The following is a 20,123-nucleotide window of genomic DNA, read 5'->3' as shown; positions in this document are numbered from 1 at the left end:
ACGAAAATCATCCTACCTGAGATGAAATTTTCATAAGATCACTTTTTCAAAATGCTTGGTTTCTAACACCTTATTGCAAACAAATTGAGGCTAAACTTACCAAAAATGAAGTATTTTTCCACTAAAAGTTGTTTTCTGTTAGTAAACATGGCAATTGTCCGTTAGTCACGAAATAGATTTAAAATTCAGAGTTCGGAGAATATAATAGACGGCACTCGCTTAAAAAAACATGTATTTTGTTCTTATTAAAGCTATTTTGACTATATTTACCCATTTCACCCATAGATATATGTTAAATAGTCAATCCTTTCTTTGTGTGTGCATTTTACATTTTCGTGACTAACGGACTAGTTGTCATGATAGGGAGAATAATCCTTTTCCAAAGTAAATAAATAAAATACCCTTACCCAATTTGTCTGTCTTTGTCCTGATTCAACAAAGAAACAATGCAGTGCAAAAATCACCCATAAAAACTCAACAGATCTTTATATTTCAAAATTTTCAAATTTTCGAGATCTATGAACTTGACAGGAATGGTACCACACAGAGAAAAATGAGAATTCTTCTATTCTTTTAGGCTTTTGTCATTCTATTGATATAACATTTCACCCCAAAAGCACCAAACATAGGAATGGTTGGATTGCCTCGTCAGAATCATTAAAAAACCGTTTTGTCCGTTAGTCACGTTTTTAAATGTCCGTTAGTCACAGCATTTTTTGCCCAATTTTTGTCATATTTTCTTACTTTGACATTTTTTTTTCAAAATTAATTTTGAAACATAAAATTCAACCTTTCCTCTAGTGAATTTAAGCAAAAAACCCAACCTGTAGCTTTAGAAACAGCACTTTACAGCTGTTTGTAAAAGTGTCCCATTTTAGATGTTAATTTTTGTGTCCGTTAGTCACTGGCCTATTAATTGCAATTTCTGACCAAGTGAAAGTCAAGAGAAAAAGTTTTATATGGTTCTTGAAACTTTGACCCCCACTGATAGTTACCACACCAAAAGAAGTTTTATTCCTATTTTCAAGCTTGACTTCTAGCCTGCTAAACAGTGGAAATGTCCGTTAGTCACATATGGAATTCATGATATTGAGATGCTGTTTGACGTGTTCCAAAGAGAACTTGAGAATCTCGCGAATATAAAACATTCTGAAGCTCATCTCTAACATCTCTTCGGATCTTTCTATCTCTTTTTTTCCTCTCAGCCTCTGTTGGTTTTGCTTGCAGTTTTGCCTCTGGAACTTTACAAACAACATCAGTAAATTTTTTCCCATATAAACAATGGAATTCTTCATTCAGTTTGGTCAAAACAGTCGACGCAGCTTGTTTTTGATGTTTTACAGAAGGAGTAGAATGAATGGGGATATCAATCTTTAATGACGAAAATGGTGTTGTTGGCGTCTTTGGCATTTGTAGATTTGAGGAAGGTGTGGGATGAGGTGTTGAAGGTGAAGAATGAAATGACTGAGATGGTGTTGAGCATGTTGAATCCAAAGAAATTGAAGGCACAGGAAGTCTGGGCGAAGGATCAAAGATAATAAATTTACATGGCTGACATTCACGGACAGTGTGTAAACGTTTATGGCCATCATCCAAAGCATTCCATTTCTCCAAAGAGAACATATCAATCCATGCTTCTCTTACTCCTTTTTGTAGTTTCTTTTTATTAGTATTTAATACAAATCGATTGTAATATGTAATAAATTTTTGATAGTCCATGGTGATATGCGCAAACTGCGATGAGAATTCATTGTACTTTTTTTGTTTTTCTTGGGCATGGTATTTTTGGCTGATTCTGAAGAGAGTTGCTTTCAGATATTTGCAATGAAAAACAGTAGCCATGTTATCTATATCTTCATCTAAAATAAATTGTTCGTCAAAATATGCCCAATTAGAACTGTCTATTTATACATATTTGAATTAATTGAATGGGCGGTAACGCCGCCAAAACGCTCAAAATGGTCATCCAATAGACAGTGAGTTAATTGCTGCGCGAGTTACGTCATCGCAGCAAGAGGCAAACAGTGTTTCAGTGGATATATCAATAATTATAAGAATAACTCTCCCGGGCCTTAAGAAAAGCTTAAAAAAACATCCTCTATTATAAAAAAAGAAACACAGGCAAAAACAGTTTTTGAGTCTCTCATTAACGTTACCTCGCTTTGCGTATTTTTTGTAAAGGTTATCAAAAATTAAATGGTCAAAAATAGTCTCTCTAGGGTTGATATATTTAGTCTGATCTTACCCTCCCCACCGCCCCCACCCCCCCTTCTTATTTTATTTAGCCTTTGGGTGGTGGTGTCTGGGTTTATCTATCTGTTTTAAAGTAAATTCTTACAACAATCACAATATCACAAACACTTTTATCAAATATCTGAACCAATACATCTCTGTTGAGAACTTTATGATAGCTGGAGCTCAGTCAGCCAGTTTGGACATTTCAATCACCTTCCATTTCAATCTCAAAACACAAATTTTCTCGTATTGGCGCCTTTCATCGCATCTTAATCACACGGCAGACGAAGTAGTCTTGAAATCCGGGGGTAAGTGTAAAAGTACGGGAAAGCGCGTTTCGACATCCAAATATAGAAACATTACGTCATAAACCGCAAATCGCGAGGCGGACCCATTAGCCACCCGATTTTTGGGGAAAAAAGTTTCTGGATGAATTTGTACCAACGTAACGCATTTGGAAAGCACTGTTACTTAAATGTTTTGGCCTTATACTTAAATAAATCGTCGAAATTGTATCGATGCAAACCCCCGGAAAATTAGAAAAAGTAATATAATTTGGTAATATTTGATAAATAAATTTAAGTAACAGTGATTTTCAAATTCTATTCCAAAATGTGCTTCTTTTGATGTATAATGTTATATGTTTAAGGGGGTGGAAGTGCCTCCGGAAAATTACGGGAAATTTTGGACACGCATTAATTTACCCGAGCACTCTCCGCCGTATTTCCAAATAACACTATATTATACAACATTTTTTTTAAACTGACAAAGCTCTGTAGTTTGAACCAGCTTTTTTTTTGCTTCATCAAAGAGAAGGCTAAATTACTTTGACCTGGAGCTTCGGGAAATATAGCTGTTTAATGACATTAGATTGCTTCTTTCTTGTTCTAAAACAGACCAATATTGTATTTGTTTTCAAACACTGAACATAACTTGAGTTGGTTTGATAGCTTCATAAAAGCTCAAGTAAATCGTTATCGTATCGACTCGGTTGCGGAATACATTTCAAAACACTGGTCTCAATATTTCCGGACAGTTTGATAAGAAGGAGAGAACAATCCGGGATTCATCAAGCTATCGATTCTCCTTCATACATTTATACAAGGCAAGGAGACATCAAAGAAAGGGCCCCAGCTGACACACAACGTTGTTTTGACGGCCATCTGACGTCCGTAACGTCCATATAACGTTGGATTAACGTTGAAACGACGTTGTGTGCCAGCAGGGGCACAATGAATATTTTTATCATTTCTATTGGTCATTTTGTGTTGACATTCGTTGGAGGATCAGCCAACCTTATCGCTATATGGTGCCTTTACAAAGAAACTGTGTCATTTTCATCCATTGAAGATCATAATATCTTCATTTTATCTCTTGCTATTTCTGATCTTTTGGTCAGTTTGGTATATCAGCCATTATCAGCAATTCAGTTTGTTATCGGGAGACCTATTCAAGCATCGGTCATTCGTTATATATCAGGAGTTCTACTGTCCATATCTTTATTGAATCTTAGTTTGCTTTCACTTGAACGTGTCATCAAGATTACTTTACCGAACAAACATGATTCTTGGATGGAAAAAGGGAAAATTACAAAGTTGATTTTGATGTGCTGGGTATTGGAAGGAATCATTTATTCCACATCGTTCTTCTATCCAACCCTGTTCGGGATCACAATAATGTTGCATGTTGTAGGAACTCTTCTTGTTCTGATCATAAGTTATACTTTGGTCTACCGCCAGGAGAGAAGATCAACAAAGATTTTGGCATCATTCAGTACTTCTAAATATCAGAGCAGTAATCCTTCCAATTCTGAAGTCTCTAACTCAACCATCAAACAAACGAAGAATCGAGAACGGAGGTTGATCAAAAACGTTTTAACCTTGTTGTTGACACATTTCGTGTTTGTTGTTATAATCTTAATTATAGTGGGCAGCGCCATATCAACTGCTGATGATCCTAAGCAAAGAGACTTTGCATTCTTCCTTGGTGTTTTAATTGCTACGGTGAATCCAAGTTGTGTTAATCCTATCTTTTATGTTTTCCGGACGAAAAAGAACAGAAAGAGAGTTCTTAATATATTTTGCTGTCGAAAGAAAAGAGTAGTTCCTGAGTAAGGTTCAATAGAAACAACACCGGTGTCGTTGCATGAAACATTTTACCTGTCGTGCTGTTACGTTAGGTGAATTGGACGAGAAAATTAGTTTCGCGAGAATAAACTTTTGCGAATCAAGACGTACATTTTCACATGAAAAATGGCTTTTAGTGGGAAGAACGCTTCTTGGATTGGCTTGAAACTTTTGTTTTTTGACTTATTAGGCTTTTAACAGGCTTAAAAATGCCACAAACATTATTTCATTCACAGTTTGATGTTTTCTATTTTGCCAAGAATATTTCGCGTAAAGTATCCTGTCGCAATAACTGTATCAAAAACAATAAATTAACATGTGATCTTATTGAAGTGGATGTGACCAACAATTTTTACTCGTTATATTGTTTCTCAACCATAATAACCTTTTCAGAATCAAGCGCCATCACCTTGTTGTAGTTCAGGCTCGGTATTTCTTAAAAAAATAGTGTTCCCCTAGGTATGTCAAGGCGAATATACTGACAATAGAAAAATTGTGTTGAGGGAGAAATCGCAAAATCACAAATTTATACAATTTTCAACAAATAACTTACCAGCGCTTAAAAAAATCTTAAATGATATGTCTTTTTTTTCTTTCTTTTTTTCGTGAAATAAGCCCGGGGGCACTCGATTTCTAAACGACGGCATGTGCCGCCAAAAAAATGGCTTTCAAAATCAGACCCTTACAGAGCAGCTCTTGAGTAGTGAAAAGTTACCCTTACAGTGCATTTTGCCGAACTTTTCTGACCCTACAGTGTAGTTTGATTTCATATCTTCTTTTGCTGAAAATGAGCCAGAGATGTTGGAATAATGTGCAAAAAACTCCAAATGGGTGAGAGTCAAAACTATACAGATACTTCAGATTTTACTATCAAACTTGCAATTCAGCAGTCCCTAAATACACCCTTACAGTGTATCCAGCTAAAAGGAAGACCCTTGTAGTGCACCCTTACAGTGCATTTCGAGGGTCTTGAAAAACCTACTCTAAAGGTCGGCACGTGCCGTGGGTCTCTAGTTTGTTCGAATTACAGAGAGATTCGAATTATAAAGAGTGTTTAACTAGGATTTTCCCATGGCAGGATATCAAGAGTGATTCAAATATATTGAAAAAGTTTGAATCAGCGAGAGTCCACAGTAGTTAATTCTGCCAACAAATATAGTGACAAAGTGATCTTGTGTACTTAATTGTAGGGGAGCGTGGAATAAGCAAGGGGGTGGGTACTCCAGATAATAATCAACAAAATATGGAGGTCATAATTAAGTGATATTGACCTAATTTTGCTAAGAATCCCTAGGAAAATGAAGGTTTAGGGCCATTTTGGTACTTCGTAGCATAAAGGCCATAAAATGGGGGGTGGGGTCATTATAAAGTATGGGGGTGACTTTTTTCCAAAAATTGCAATATTTAAAATCCCCATCCCCCAAATGTAGAGGGCGACAGGAGAAATTTCAATTACGTTGGCGTGATGCTAATGGAGTATGTTACACCATGGAGGTATAAAGAAACAGGAGAAGTAAGCTATTGTAACCAAGCTCGCCCTACGATTAAAAAAGTTACGATGTATGCATGCTCATAATCTCATATATCGTGCATTTTTAATGAGCTCTTTTATCCATAGGTGAAATCCTATTGGCTCATTTAAGCTTTAGAAATTAGATGAGACGAGATTCATTGTTTCTGACATCAGTGTAAGAAAATATTTGGACTAAAAAAAGGCCTGTAAACTTGGCAATCCTTCATCAAATGATAAGATTTTTCGATCAATGTTTTCCTTAAGGTGAACTCTATTGCTTGATACTTTCCTCCAAAATTCTCCAGCGACTTTATGTCTACACATTGAGTCTGAAATCGTGTGTGCTTATAAAGAACTTTTCAATTTCTGGCTTGAGAAAATATCTTTTCAAAACAAAATTGAACGGATAGCGAAATCGAACATAAACTTGCTTCGTGGACGAATTTTTATCTAATTTTCGTATATTAAAAGGCGAGAATCTTCAATACTGGTTATTAGAATGTTCATAGCAAACTTGAGTTCTACTAAAAAGTCTTATTTCATCGGGCGAGCTTAGAATTTATTTTGATACATTTTATAAAAGAAATCAAAAGACTTTAACGACCAATTACCGACACATTCAACTCCTGTTTTTCTTTATACCTCTATGGTTACACCAACGACAATCATAAAAATTCTGCTATCAACATTCCTTAAGTCTTTTGTCCTTTATAAAAGCGCTATCTAAATGTATCGTATTCTGTCTTATCTATCAAATTTTATTATAATCATCATTTCGTTTAAGTCTTTTTTAAACAGTGTTTGCATTTTTTATTTTCCCCTACTTACACTTCCTACTTTCGATTTTTGTGTCGTGTATGAAAAAGTTCTGAGTATTTCGTTGACAGTGGTCAAAGCAGTTTTTTTTCTGTGAAACGTAAAATTTATTGATAGAGATAATTTGGTAAACAGTATCTAAAATAGGTTGAAAAATAAAAATACATGAACGTCCTACTATGTATATACAAGGTATATGCGATATATACAAAACCTGCTTGAAATCCAATTTTTAAAACTTTGATGGAATTATTCTAGAGAATAAAATCACCATTTCTTGCTAAATGACCATTTCGAACTGAGACGGAAAACGAGACGGAAAACTTTGACAAAAATTTCTGTGAGACGGAAATCCGTCTGAGGCGGAAGAACTTTGATCGCTGTTAGATTCACCACAAATGCTATTTAAACGGCAAAGGATATTTGTAACAATGCAACATGCAAAGCTATATAGCTAATCAATCACAAGCTCGTGAAAATGGTCTGGATCTTCAAGCTCGAAATTCTAAAAATCAAAAGCTTTGCGTACTGTGTTGTAAAAGAAGAGTTCAGAAAATCTAATTGGCAGCAAAAAATCCCAAATAATATAAAAACTTGGCCAGAAAATTAACCTTGGTAATGCAAAACTTTTTTTATTTTGGTGAATGTAAGGATAAAATTATTATTTTGCCTAGAGATTATTGTTTAGAGTCTTTGAAAAAATGAGTGCTTTAGGTCGTTGTTGTGACTGCTGTTTATTGTTCTTCCACTTTTCTTTTAATTCTAATCTTTTACTATTTTTTCTAAAATTTTGGTTATTCGAATAATTGAGAGACATAAAATGAGGTCAAAGACAGCTTAGGTCAAACGTTAGGTCGTAGAAATGTACAGTTTTCACAGGAGTGAAGCGGCTAAAGGCTTGAGGACACGGGAAGTTTTTTTTCGCGTTTGTGCAATGCAACATTTTCGAAACGACGGTATGTGCCGCGCAAAATCTGCTTTTCAAAATCGTACCCTTACAGTGCAGTTCAATATGGCTGAAAAGGTACTCTTCCAGTGCATTTTCTCATGATTTACCCAACCCTTATAGTGCACTATATTTTTCAGCTGTAAATCTGCGTGAAAAAGAAGCTTAAGAAATTTCCTGCTTCAAAGAAAAACTGAGAAAATTATTCTTGTCAGCTGTAATTATCAACTTTTTCAAACAAACGAGAAGTAAAAAGCTTTCTTTTTATCAATTATTTTGAATTTGTTTTAAAATTCGACCCTTGCAGTGCAATCTCACAGAAACACACCCTTACAGTGCATTTTGGGATGCTGAAAAACCCCACCCTTAAGTGCGGCACATGACGTAGGCCAGATCATATGAGTGCCCCCCCTCCCGGGGGGATGGAGCATGTTGCATTGCACCAACGCGAAAAAAACTCTTCGTGTCCCCAAGCCTTAAAAAGGCAAATAATCAAGTAAGACAAACTGCACAGTCCTTAAAATACCTCCTTAGGGAAACTTCCCTGGAAGAAGGAAGTTTAAGAATGAATAAGGAGTACTGAAAGATAAAGATAAAATCTTATATTAATATTCTTGGAAAGCAGTGGAAAGTAGAGATAAGAAATAACCTTGTCTTATTAAATACCTTCTTGCATCCGTAAGACATTTAATGAATATACTAAAAGAATGTTATTCAAAAATTCTAAATTCGTATTATAACTTTGATTTGCTGACACTCAATCTTACAGTTTTGACAACTTTGATTCTCTTTAAAAGAGGCTTTTTCAACAAACCAAACTTAGTGCACGCTGAACTTCGACGTGGTTACAATAAAAAAAATGGGTCTCAAAGCTAAATTCCTTGTTATTGTTATAGCCTTCAATCTTTGGGCCGTGTCTGCAACAACATGGGATAATTTCGTCAAGAATCTCTTGGAAACCATTTCTGACCCGTGCGTTCCATGCAAGCCATTAAAAAAGAGCAAGTATTGTGATTGCAGAGATGTTACACCAATGGAAGACTGTAAATCGTTCTTAAAATCTGGATACTCCAAAAGTGGGTTATACACACTGCCGAGCTCACGTTTCAACAAATTGACAACTTTTTGTGACCAGGAGACTATGGATGGTGGCTGGACAACCATTTTACGGCGAATGGACGGCTCTGTTGATTTTGCTCGAAACTGGCACGACTACAAAGTTGGTTTTGGTCGACTACAAGGTGAATTCTGGTTTCGGAAATCAAAACATCTATGATTTAACTAAACCACAAGTTGCTCCTAAGAAATCCCAACTTTTGATTAATATGTTGGTTAAAGGAAAACCTGTTTTCGCATTATACGAATCTTTCGAAATTGGTAGTGAGGCGTACAAGTACATTTTGAGGATTAGCACTTCAGCGAGTGGTAATGTATCGGTCCCCAACAGCTTCGGTCATTACCATAACAACATGAAATTCTCAACCTACGACTCCGATAATGACAGGAACAGTAGAAGCTGCTCACAAATATATGGAAATTCAGGTTTGTTTTGTTTTCAATATCATTATTATTGGGAAATTTTGTTAAGAAAGTTTTGAAGAAATTAAGTGTAAATTTTCTTGATAAAGCACGATTTTTTGCTTAGTGCTTATATATCTGTATAATATCTAACTAAACTTTATACTTCGTTCCAGGTTGGTGGTTCAACACTTGTCATGTTACCCTGTTGACGGGTGTTTATGACTTGAAAAAACCTCACACTGGTGGCATTGTATGGCGATGGAATGACAAAACAGTTCCTAGCTTTGTCGAAATGAAAATCAGAAGAAAAGATTAAATGTCAGAGAGGCAGTCTACTAGTATACATATTATAAACTTCTCTAGTGTCGGTCGGGGGGAGGGCGCCTAGGCAAAATTGGGTACGGGGACGTATGCCGCTGGCCAGGGTCACTTTTTAGGTTCTGTATATATTTGACAGGGTTCCAAATTTACTAAGTTTCAAGATTTCTATCTGACAAGGTCGACTTTTGGTTATTTTGCACAATTTCTAGAGTGGTGATTAGAAAATCTTTCAATTTTTCGACTAGTTTCAGTCATTTTTGCCTCGATTTGTCGTACTGACAGGGCCCCAAATTTACCAAAAATTCATATCTGGCATGGTCTACTTTGTCTACTTTTCAAACTCCAGCGGCACGTCCCCGGTGACCGTCAAGGTCAGTGTCTCCCCACCCCGGGCTCTGGTGTAAAAGAAAATGTTTACTGATTTTTGTGGACTCGGACTTGCCCTAAGTTATATTAAGTATTGAACAAGCAGGGTTCAATGTTTATGAAAGACATGCGAGTCGAGTATTATAGGCTAAGCTTTTATTGACCATTATATCATTGTAAAAAGGTTTACTAACTTTGGACTTAAACTTGTTATTTTGAATTTTCTTTAATTGTATTATCAACTTCGTCATTTGTTTTACAGTATTGTAATTTTCATATTTCTTATTTCTCTGAAATAAAACTTTTAGCATTTAATTTCGATCTTTGCTATTATGACGCCACTTTTTCAAATAGAAATTGATAAAATCTTTAAAAATGTCGAGCAGAATAGACTTCTATGCCAAGATCGCTTTTGAGTAAATAAATTCTAGCCGGAAAAAGTACCCTGAGTATCAGAGGTTGCGTTTTCAAAGAACAAATCAACCTCTAAGACCAATAATAGAAATTTTACATTTTATGCATTGTCAATGTCAATCTAATCACTGTAGAAAGAATCAAAGATGAAGAGCAAATATTGCCATATTAATGTCTAGCAGACTGTATCAGTATGCAGTTTACTATTTACGAATTCCCCAGAAACCTCCAAGTGTAAATTAAATGAGTTTCTTTCAAAAGAAAATTATATGATTCCCAAATGTATAACAGTATTTACTAAACTACTAATTATGGTAATTACTTTAATTGAATAGAAATAATAGAGAGACTTCATGAGCCCCCCCCCAGCGGACCCTCAATTCACGCAATCACGCATTTTTTTTCGAAATTCACGCATTCACGTAAATTTTCCTCGAGTTTCACGCAATAATCCGATTTTTCAAAAAATCGGAAAATTTTCGGGAAAAATCGGGGAAACATTAGAAAATCGCGAAAAATACCCATAATTGGTGGAAAAAAGGGAAAATTCACATATTCACGCACTAAATAGCCCAGATTCACGCATTCACGCAATCAAAAAGTGGATTTTCACGTTCACGCAAGATTTTTCAATTTACGCATTCACGCATTTTTTTTCAATTTTCACGCATTCATCCAACCGAAAATGCCCATTCACGCATTCACGCAAACCGCTGGGGGGGGGGGGTCTTCATGCAACGACCTAATAAAATAGATAGACCAGTATCCTATTGAAATGATCCGCGTAAGAATGATAAAAAAATTAATGATTTTTTGCATCATTAAAATGTCATTCCGCGTGCAAAAGTATTTTTTTAAGATTAGCTATTGGTTGATATTGATCACATGACCTAAATTTTGTGAATATGTTCTTAATTTCAAGTCAAACATTTAGGCCTAAAAATCAGTAAACATTGTTAAAATTATAAAATTTGTATTTGGATAGTGTTTGTGTTTTCTATCTTAAGAACGCACCATGAACGCACGTTTATTTTCTTAGTTAGAGTCTTTCAAAAATGTTTATGTTCTTAAAAAAAATGCGCTGAAAAGCGCAACAGTGTTGTCGAAAAATATTGAAAAATATCTTGTGAGAAAGATGATTAAAAATGCGATCAGACGTAAGCAAAAAAAATCGAAAATTATACTTATGGTCAGTAGAAATTCGATATAATTGATTTTACACCATTTAGAGATGCTTGTAAAAAGTCTAATTTCTTTGTAATATGACTTACGCGGACGGTGGAAAGACGGCAAGATGAAAGAATACAAAATGAATAGAAAACAATATGAAGTTCTTGGTCTATCTATTTTATTAAGTCGTTGCTTCATGTTATGATTGTCTATCACTGACTCTTTTTAACGGCTCAGACCATAGTCGAAAAATTGATTTTAGTATTTGAACATAAAAGGGGCATAAAAGTTACGTTTTAGGTTCTAGACTTTTAACAAAGAATTGCTTTTATAAATTGCTTTTTAATCAAATCCCGCATCAAAAGTTATGACTGTTTTTTTTTATGAAAAATTGGGATGAAAAAAATTGATCAAAAAGAACTATTTTCAAGATTTCGAGACAAAAAAGCTTTTAGAAAAATTTTCCGAAAATATATTTTTAGTTCGGTAGAAGATACATCACCTACCGCACCGACCGCAAAAAAAAAATTCTGAATGTTTTTTCTTCGCCGAAAATAAGCTCTTCAAAGTTGAAATACTCTTCTTCGCCAAAGTCTTCATTTTCTTCTTCATCAAATTTTTTCATTGTGATTCCTAAATTTTCAGACTCAAGGATAATTGGCACATGTCACAGTTTTGTGTGCTACATCAAGTAGAAATTTATATTTTGTACGTGGCAAATATTAAAAATTCACTATGGGCTCTGACTTAAGACGTTTTTAGTTGTGTTTTCAACAACGGGAAAAATTATCAACCTTGAACTTATCATAGATTGTCGTCATGGTTACTTTTCTCGTTGATTAGGCTCTGAATAGAATCTGGATTGGTCGGCACTAGACTGGAGTCGTTTAAAATGCGTGTAATACAGTAGTATAGGCATGATGTTGCGATTATTGTTACAGGATTTAGTTTGTATTTGTATAAACGAAAATTGTTCCCTCCATTACTTTTTGCTTTATTTCTACTATGTCTGAATTAGTCGTCTAGCTAAGCTACACTAGTCGGTATAGGTCGATATATGATTTCGGCATGTGCTTTTCACGGCACTGAAAAAGATGGTGCAAAATTATGGTGAAAAGATAAGCGCGCGGTTAACCTCTGAAAGTGCTTGAATTAACTATCTGAGGAAAATACAATCAAGGTCATAATATTTGAGAAAAAAGGGAAATTCCCCAGGAAGTTTTGAAACCACAATCGATTTGAGAGTGCTCAAATTGAAATATTCGACTAAATTAAAGACTTTCTCGCCAGAACTTTAAATTTTAAAAACGTTAAAATAACCGGAATTCTCAATATATTTCGACCTTGATTGTAGTCAATATATAAAAAGAATGTTTTTACGTGCCGCAATGTCAAAAATTTTTTAAATCACAATCACGCAACTTTGTTGTCATTCCCAGTCCTAACGAGCGCGGTCCTTACAAATTGGAGATACTCTCGGGTACCTAATAGTCAGGGGGTTTGGAATAAGCGGGGGGTTTGGAATAAGCGGTGGGTTTGGAAAGAATCTAAAAATTTAATAAGTGGGGGGGGGTGGAATAAAATGTCCTGGGTGGAAAACTTTCGAAAAGGAGGCTAATACAACCGAATTAGGGCAAAAGAGGGAACTTTCAAAAAAAAATTTCCCAAAAATCAATAAGCGGGGGGGGGGGGGATAAAAGTGGAAAATTTTCGAAAAATTAATTAACGCCCCCCCCCGGCTATAGGTACCCGAGAGTAGCTTATTCCTCAGATCATTTGTTTTAATAATACTTTCCTTTAGAGCTGAAAACATTGACGATATAATTTTAGGTTAAAATAAAACAGCCGTAATGACGGCTGCAAACTCCAGTAATTGTCATGGGTCAGCCTTTCTTAATATATCTAGCATAAAATTTAAAAGAGTATATCCTAGCGAGCGTAAACGCAAACTAAATCGGGAAACCAAACCGGAAAGATCGGGAAATCGAACCCGACTATCACGATTGATCGGATTTACGCGCAATTACAAATGAAAAACACTGATTTCAAGAAACTCCTTAACCGGAGTTTAATTATGCAACCGGTTGAAAGAGTATGAAAAGGCCACAAAATTATGTAACCGATATTTCAATCAATCAACAAATTTCTAAATAGAAAAATTTGTTTCTACACATATTGAATCCATCGAATTCAGAAGAAGATCGTTGATAAGGTATTGCGGTTTATTGCATCAATATTAAATTGGAAGAAAGTAAGGAAATAAATAAAAACAAACATTGAAATAACATAACATTCATTTTTTTCACCTTGATAATTTTTCTTTTTTCATTTTTCACTTTAAGTTAATTTTATGTTTTTTTTCAAGTTTTCAAAAATCTATTAGATAATTCTTCTTCAGGAAGTATCTTTCCAACAACGTTGATAGCTTTTTTGCGTGCTGAGAATATTGTTAAAAAGGTAAATAAGTGTCCTTATACTTTGATATATCTTTTGATAGAATTTAATCGGAAGAAATGTGGAAGGGAATTTTATTTTTGGGAAGTTTCTTCTCCATCAAATTATGCAAATGTCAAATAAGAAGAGTGGGTCAAGCTATGGGTGCAGACAAAGGTATGATGATACATTTTTTTGAATTTCGACTACACAGTCTTTATTTTTGCCTACATTATTTTCAATTAAAATAAAATTTCAGCCGATCTCAGGTCAATAAAGAAAGATTCTTCAAGATAATATTTTTTTAAATGATAATTTGTATTACCTTGATGTATGGTGGAGCACTCTATCATCACGGTTATTATTGGGCTCTTCCAGGAAATGTCCGGAGGATAAAGTGTCCGGGGGGTAGTGAAAAATCTACAAAATTTGCCTTGTCAGGGGGTAAACTTGCATTGTTTGTGGGTAATTTTGCTCTGTTTGAGGGTAATCTCAATTGTCCATGGGGTCAACTGATGCTTGTCCGGCCCGGGGTCAAAAGTCACAATGTCCGGGGAGTAAATTTCCAAAAAATGTTATATCCTCCACCCCCCCCCCCCATATTCGAAATTTTTGCTGGAAAAGCCCATTGCAATTATTATTTCAAAAAAGACTTACAGTCGACTCTCTCTCATTCGATTTCCAAAAGAAAAATAATATTTTCAAATTAGAGAAAAGTTCGAATTACATTGAGTACTTTATAGCATTTTCTAGCTAAAGGAGCCGATTTTTTAGTTCGAATTGCAGAAAAATTCGAACTACGAAATTTCGGATTAGAGAGAGAGTTGACTGTGTGTTTGAAATCCCATTTCAGTCACCTATGGTTACGCAAAGATGGTAGCACACGAAGGTTTCATCCTGAACATGAATTCTACAAACACAACAAAAACGAACTCTTACCAAGACTGTATCACGAATTGCATCAATGTGGATAATTGTTTCAGTATAAATGTCAATCAAACAGACAATGGTGACATTGAGTGCCAGCTCCTGGAGACTGATCGATTTCGGAGCTCATCAAAATTTGTTCGTATGGAGACATCGACTCATTATGCTATTGAGGTAGTAAATTTAGCTACTTTAGGCGTACGAACTTTCGCGAGCAGAAACTTTCGGTGGATATAAATGAAAATTTTAGAATAGAAATTGCCTTAAAAGTGGAAAATACTTAAATCCGTTAAAGACGGCTGCTATTCGACTTCAAAAAGGCAGTAACAGGATAATAATATGCCGAAAATTTTATATTTATTACGATTTTGAGGTTTTATAGACTTTTTTGTGAGAATTTTTCGCGAGCATAAACTTTTGCGAGTTGCCCTGTTAAAAATTTTCAAAGACATTTACTTTCGCGAAAATAAGGGCCAAAATTCGCAAAAATCGCAAAAGTTTCTGCTCGCGAAAGTTTGTAGGCCTAAAGTATATCATAAATCATATTTAATTACCACTTTCATAAACTCGAATGGATACAAAAGCGTGTAAAAACAATCGACAAAATACCACATATTTTTCGGCTAGTACTCTCGGGTACCTAATTTTTTGAAAATTTTCCACCCAGGACATTCTTATTCCAACTTGCTCATTGAGTTTTGGGAAATCTTTTTTGAAAGTTCCCTCTTTTGCCCTAATTCTGCTGTATTAGGCTCCTAGTTAAAAATATCCAGCCAGGACATTTTTATTTTAACCCCCTCCCCCGCTTACTAAGTTTTGAGATTTTTTCCAACCCCCCTGCTTATTCCAAACCCCCCGGCTATTAGCAGGTACCCGAGAGTAAATCTCTAATTTTCAGGAAAATTTCCCCAACCCCGAATCAAGGTAAATCTTAGGCTGCTGGCATCTACTAACTGATTAGTCTCCTTATAATATATGGTTTATACTACCTGGGGGTTTTGTAGAGGTCTGCGATTCAATCAGACAAAGTAAACCTTTTAGAAATTTAGTCTCTGTTACGCTAATTCTTTTATCAAAATTGGCTTAAAATCGTGTGGCTAAATTTAGACATCATTTCGTTATTTTTGGTCACGCCTTATAGAAATATCGAAAAAACGACTCCCTTCTTTACATTCTTTTTGCCCAATTAAGAGGATCTTTTACAAAAATCTTACATTATATTGAACCATGTCTTTCTTTCCTTGGGAAGGTACTTAGACGGAAATAGTTGCTTGGTAATGTGCAAACTTTAAGGGTCGGTTTTTTACTTTTTTTAACCTTCTCATGTTACTCTAAGGATTACAAAACATCATAAAGTCGAAATAAATCAGCCAAAAACCCGGTCGAAACATACCCGCCATTCTCAACCCCTAATTTGTATCTATGGGATTTCAACATATACAACTTTTTTATAAAAACAAACTACCGGGTGCACCATAAAAAAGTTTCTCTCTTCATAACTAATTTTCTAGAAATCTAAAAATTTTAAGATAATTATTCCTATTTTATTGGAAAGAAGAGAGATAAACTTAAATTCATTAGACCAAAAGTTATGCTCGATTAAATAAAAAAGTTACTTTTAGATTTTTAGAAAATTAGTTTTAAAGAGAGAACCTTTTTGTGGCATTCTCGGTATATAAGAACATAATGCTTTGAAGGCCAAAATCTTAAGAGCAAGCTAAGAACATTTTAAAGCTTTGCGGACTCTAAAACACTCGATTTCTAAGAAAATGGACAAAAATGCTCACAAAATGGTGAAAATAAGAACATGTTAGGCGAGACCAATTTAATTTGTTGTTCTACGGACAGATCGTTAGAAAAATATGGGTCGGTCGGTCGGTCGGTAAAATAAGAATAAATTTTTCATTTGTCAGGGTTGGTAAAGTACCGAAAATGTTTTCCAAAAAGGATCAAAAATTCACTTTGTTTTTTATCTTCGATGAAGATCATAATAAAATTTTAGTGTATAGAATGCTTTTTATGATTTTTAAATTTCTTGAATTAGTTTTCAGCTTTATTCAAGTTTAATTCTTACAAATAACTAGTGTGTAAAATATATTGTAGTGGAAATTCGATATTATTATTTTTTGATTTTAGCAAAAATAGGGTCGGTCGGGCCTGTAGAACAACAAATTAAATTGGTCTCGCCTTAAGGGCTCTGACCATAGTCAGAAAATAGATTTTAGTATCTGAACAAAAAAGTTATGTTTTAGATTCTTTAACACTTTTAATAAAGAATTGCCTTTATAAATTGCTTTTTAATCAAACCCCTTAAGAGTAATTAAATAACTTAATTGCAAAAATGACGTTATGAACTTTAAAAAGACGTTAATAATATGTTGCATCACCTTCTTTTATAAAAAGTGCTAAGTTGTAATGGGTAATTAACCTTTTTTTCAAACTGTCCGCCAAGAATTGAACTATTTTAAATTTTGCGGAAAATTTTTCTAAAAAGATGTGTCAAAAGTTATGACTGTTTTTTAAGCAAAATCCAGATGAAAAATTGATGAAAAAGCACTATTTTGAAGATTTCGAGACAAAGAAGCATTTACAAAAATTTTCCGCAAAATTTTTTATTGTTCGGTAAAAGATACACCATCTACTGCGAAAATTTTTTCAAAATGTTTTTTCTTCGCCGAAACTAAGCTCTTCAAAGTTGAAATACTCTTCCTCGCAAAAGTCTTAATTTTCTTCTTCATCAAATTTTTTCAATGCAATTTTTGAATTTTCAGATTCAGGAATAGTTTGTCTAACATAAAATGTATAACATGTCATAGTTTTGTTGGTTACATCAGTCAGAAAACACATTTTAAACACGGCAATTATGAAAAATTCACTATGGTCAGAGCCCTTAAGAAGATTTTTAGGCTTGAAACTCAAAAAGTTAAGAACATCCGAAAGCTTAAAAAACTTTGGATGTTCTTATAAATAAAACGTGTATGCATTGCAATCTTTCACATATTTTCACTTCAGCACGATTGTGAATGGAAAGAGACGTGTATAAATCCAAACAAAAAATGTATCCCGAATTATGAAGATGGAACTTTCGATTGTGTTTGTCCGGAGGGTTTTGATGAAAATTGCATCAATAAAAGTAAGATTTTTGCTCGTTAAAAAAAGATCATCTTTACACGGATAATATACCATATAACAATTCTTTTGAAACCAATTTCAAAAATGAAGATACAAAGCAGTGAAGTAGAAAAAATGAACAAGCACTAAATTTTATTTTATGATGGCTGGCTGTATAAATTTAGTTTGGAAAATGTTTCTAGATTGTTTCTGTTTAGTTTTAGTTTAATCTGTTCCAAAAGAAATGAAAATCCGTACACTTTACTTTTGTCATTAAAACTCGTTGGAAAGATAATTTTCGAAAATATACTTTAATATTGCTAATTAACTGGTAAAAAACATTTCATTCTACAGATATTGCATTGCATAAAAACACAGTGATGTCCTCGGAATTGAATTATGAGAATGTAGCGTGGCGGGCGACTGACGGTAATTTTGGCGAGGGCTGTATATCCACTCACTCTGCACTCAACATGCCCACCGCTTGGCTAAGAATTGATCTAGGAGACTGGTACATAATCAGAATGATCATCATTCACAATAGAGATCACAGTAACGCTGGCGTCCGCGCTCGCCTCTCCAACACAGATATTTTCGTTTACGACCAAAACCCAACTGATAATCGAAGATTCTGTGGTCACATTACTAATGGGGAAAAATTTGTTATTGAAATACCTTGTTCGGAGGTTGCTAAAGGTGTCGAGCTATATCTAGAGGAGACAAGCGAACCACGAATTTTAAATGTATGTGAGGTTATAGTTTATTGAGTACAACGACTACAACGGGCTCTTCCAGAAAAATTTTTTGTACATGGGGGTGGAGGATATATTGGATATTGTGAAAAATCTGCAAAGTTTGCCTTGTTTTAGGCGCAAACTTGCTCTGATTAGGGGTAATTTTAAATGTTCCGCGGGGGTCGACTGATAACCGGACAAGCTCCGGGAGATGAGATCCGTTGTCTGGGGGGTCAAAATTCACAATGTCCGGAGGGTAAATTTCCAAAAATGTTATCCTCCACCCGGAAGAGCCCAATCCTGGTATTTAATTGAATAAAATCAAGTTTTTCCACCCTGGACCCCTCTGCTCAATGCTGAGACTTACTGCATGACGGATTAGTTCGGGTGACGGTTTTTTTCGTTTCAGGGTTCAAGATTGAAAATGGGTTGTAGGGAAATGAATTTTTATGATTTATTTTGCTAATAATGAAATGCCAAGCATCGTAGAATTTTAAATTCCACTCATCTTACTATGTCTAAGTATTTCATTATATGAAATAAAGGGAGATTCCCTGCAACTTCCGGCGTAGCATCAATCTTAACCCTTCGAGCATATTTCTATTTGTTTACTATGAGAATCATCTTGGGGACCTAGAGGCCCCCTTAAAATCTCAAGATTAACAAGTGCTGACCTTGAAACCAGTGGTAGATATAAAAAGATCGGCTTGTATAAATAAAAGAGACCAATATCAGAAATAATTCGTTCCCACGAGTATTTGGTATTTTGCTGACCGGTCTGTATAATACACATTGACCACTTGCTGGAACACCGAAACCACTTGATGAGTTTTTCAGTTGAAATCTTCACAGGTGGATATACATTGACCATCTAAGACATTGTGCGAAATTTCAATTTAGTCACGTGAGCGGTTTGCATTTTACAGACCGGCCCGCATTTTACCCGAAACTTTCAGCATAACCACTCGTTCGTTTCTGCTGAAATTTTGGCTACAAGATTGTATTATCGATACCTGTTATTTGTCAAAATTTCAAGCCAGTAAGCAAAAGCATTTTCCAAATATATTTCAATATTTCAAAAGTTATAAAAAAATCTCGTTCTACCAACCCCCTTCAAGATGCTCGAAGGGTTAAGTCCAATCCAAAAGCTAAAAATTGTTCCCGTTGGACTGCTGATAAGACAGCCTGGAAGCCAAACCCCTTCCAAATCGAAATATTCTATTAAAAAAGAAAATGGACGAAATACCAAGAAATCAAAAAATTATTTTGACCATGATTTTAGCTCTACTACTTTAATCGTAGAAATTTTAGCGAGACTAATTTTAGCGTTTAGCGAGTTTTCCCTATTTTTGCTAAAATAAATCGACGCGAAATTTTTGTCAGATGAGTATTCGCTAAAATTTATCCACGCGAAATTTTTTGAAATCGTGATTCGCTAAAATAAATCCAAAAAAATCAAGATTTTCCTGACCCGCTAATATACGCTAAAA

General features: G+C 34.8%; 2 protein-coding genes across 2 annotated transcripts; both read left to right on the top strand.

The window, feature by feature from the left end:
- The first annotated feature begins 8,457 nt into the window (after nt 1–8,457).
- LOC136805343 (ficolin-2-like) lies at nt 8,458–10,159 on the top strand. Its single transcript, XM_067061935.1, has 2 exons — nt 8,458–9,178; nt 9,331–10,159. The coding sequence occupies exons 1-2, from the start codon at nt 8,782–8,784 to the stop codon at nt 9,471–9,473; spliced, it is 540 nt and encodes a 179-aa protein (XP_066918036.1). The 5' UTR covers nt 8,458–8,781; the 3' UTR covers nt 9,474–10,159.
- A 3,726-nt stretch (nt 10,160–13,885) lies between these two features.
- LOC136805370 (uncharacterized) lies at nt 13,886–19,675 on the top strand. Its single transcript, XM_067061956.1, has 4 exons — nt 13,886–14,038; nt 14,715–14,962; nt 17,801–17,921; nt 18,254–19,675. Exons 1-4 carry the CDS (start codon nt 13,942–13,944, stop codon nt 18,664–18,666), a joined length of 879 nt encoding a protein of 292 aa, XP_066918057.1. The 5' UTR covers nt 13,886–13,941; the 3' UTR covers nt 18,667–19,675.
- Nucleotides 19,676–20,123: the final 448 nt, after the last annotated feature.

The sequence above is a fragment of the Clytia hemisphaerica genome, unplaced genomic scaffold, assembly GCF_902728285.1.
Source record: "Clytia hemisphaerica strain Z4C2 unplaced genomic scaffold, Clytia hemisphaerica genome assembly, whole genome shotgun sequence".
NCBI lineage: Eukaryota > Metazoa > Cnidaria > Hydrozoa > Leptothecata > Clytiidae > Clytia > Clytia hemisphaerica.
This window is presented reverse-complemented; position numbering and strand designations above follow the sequence as displayed.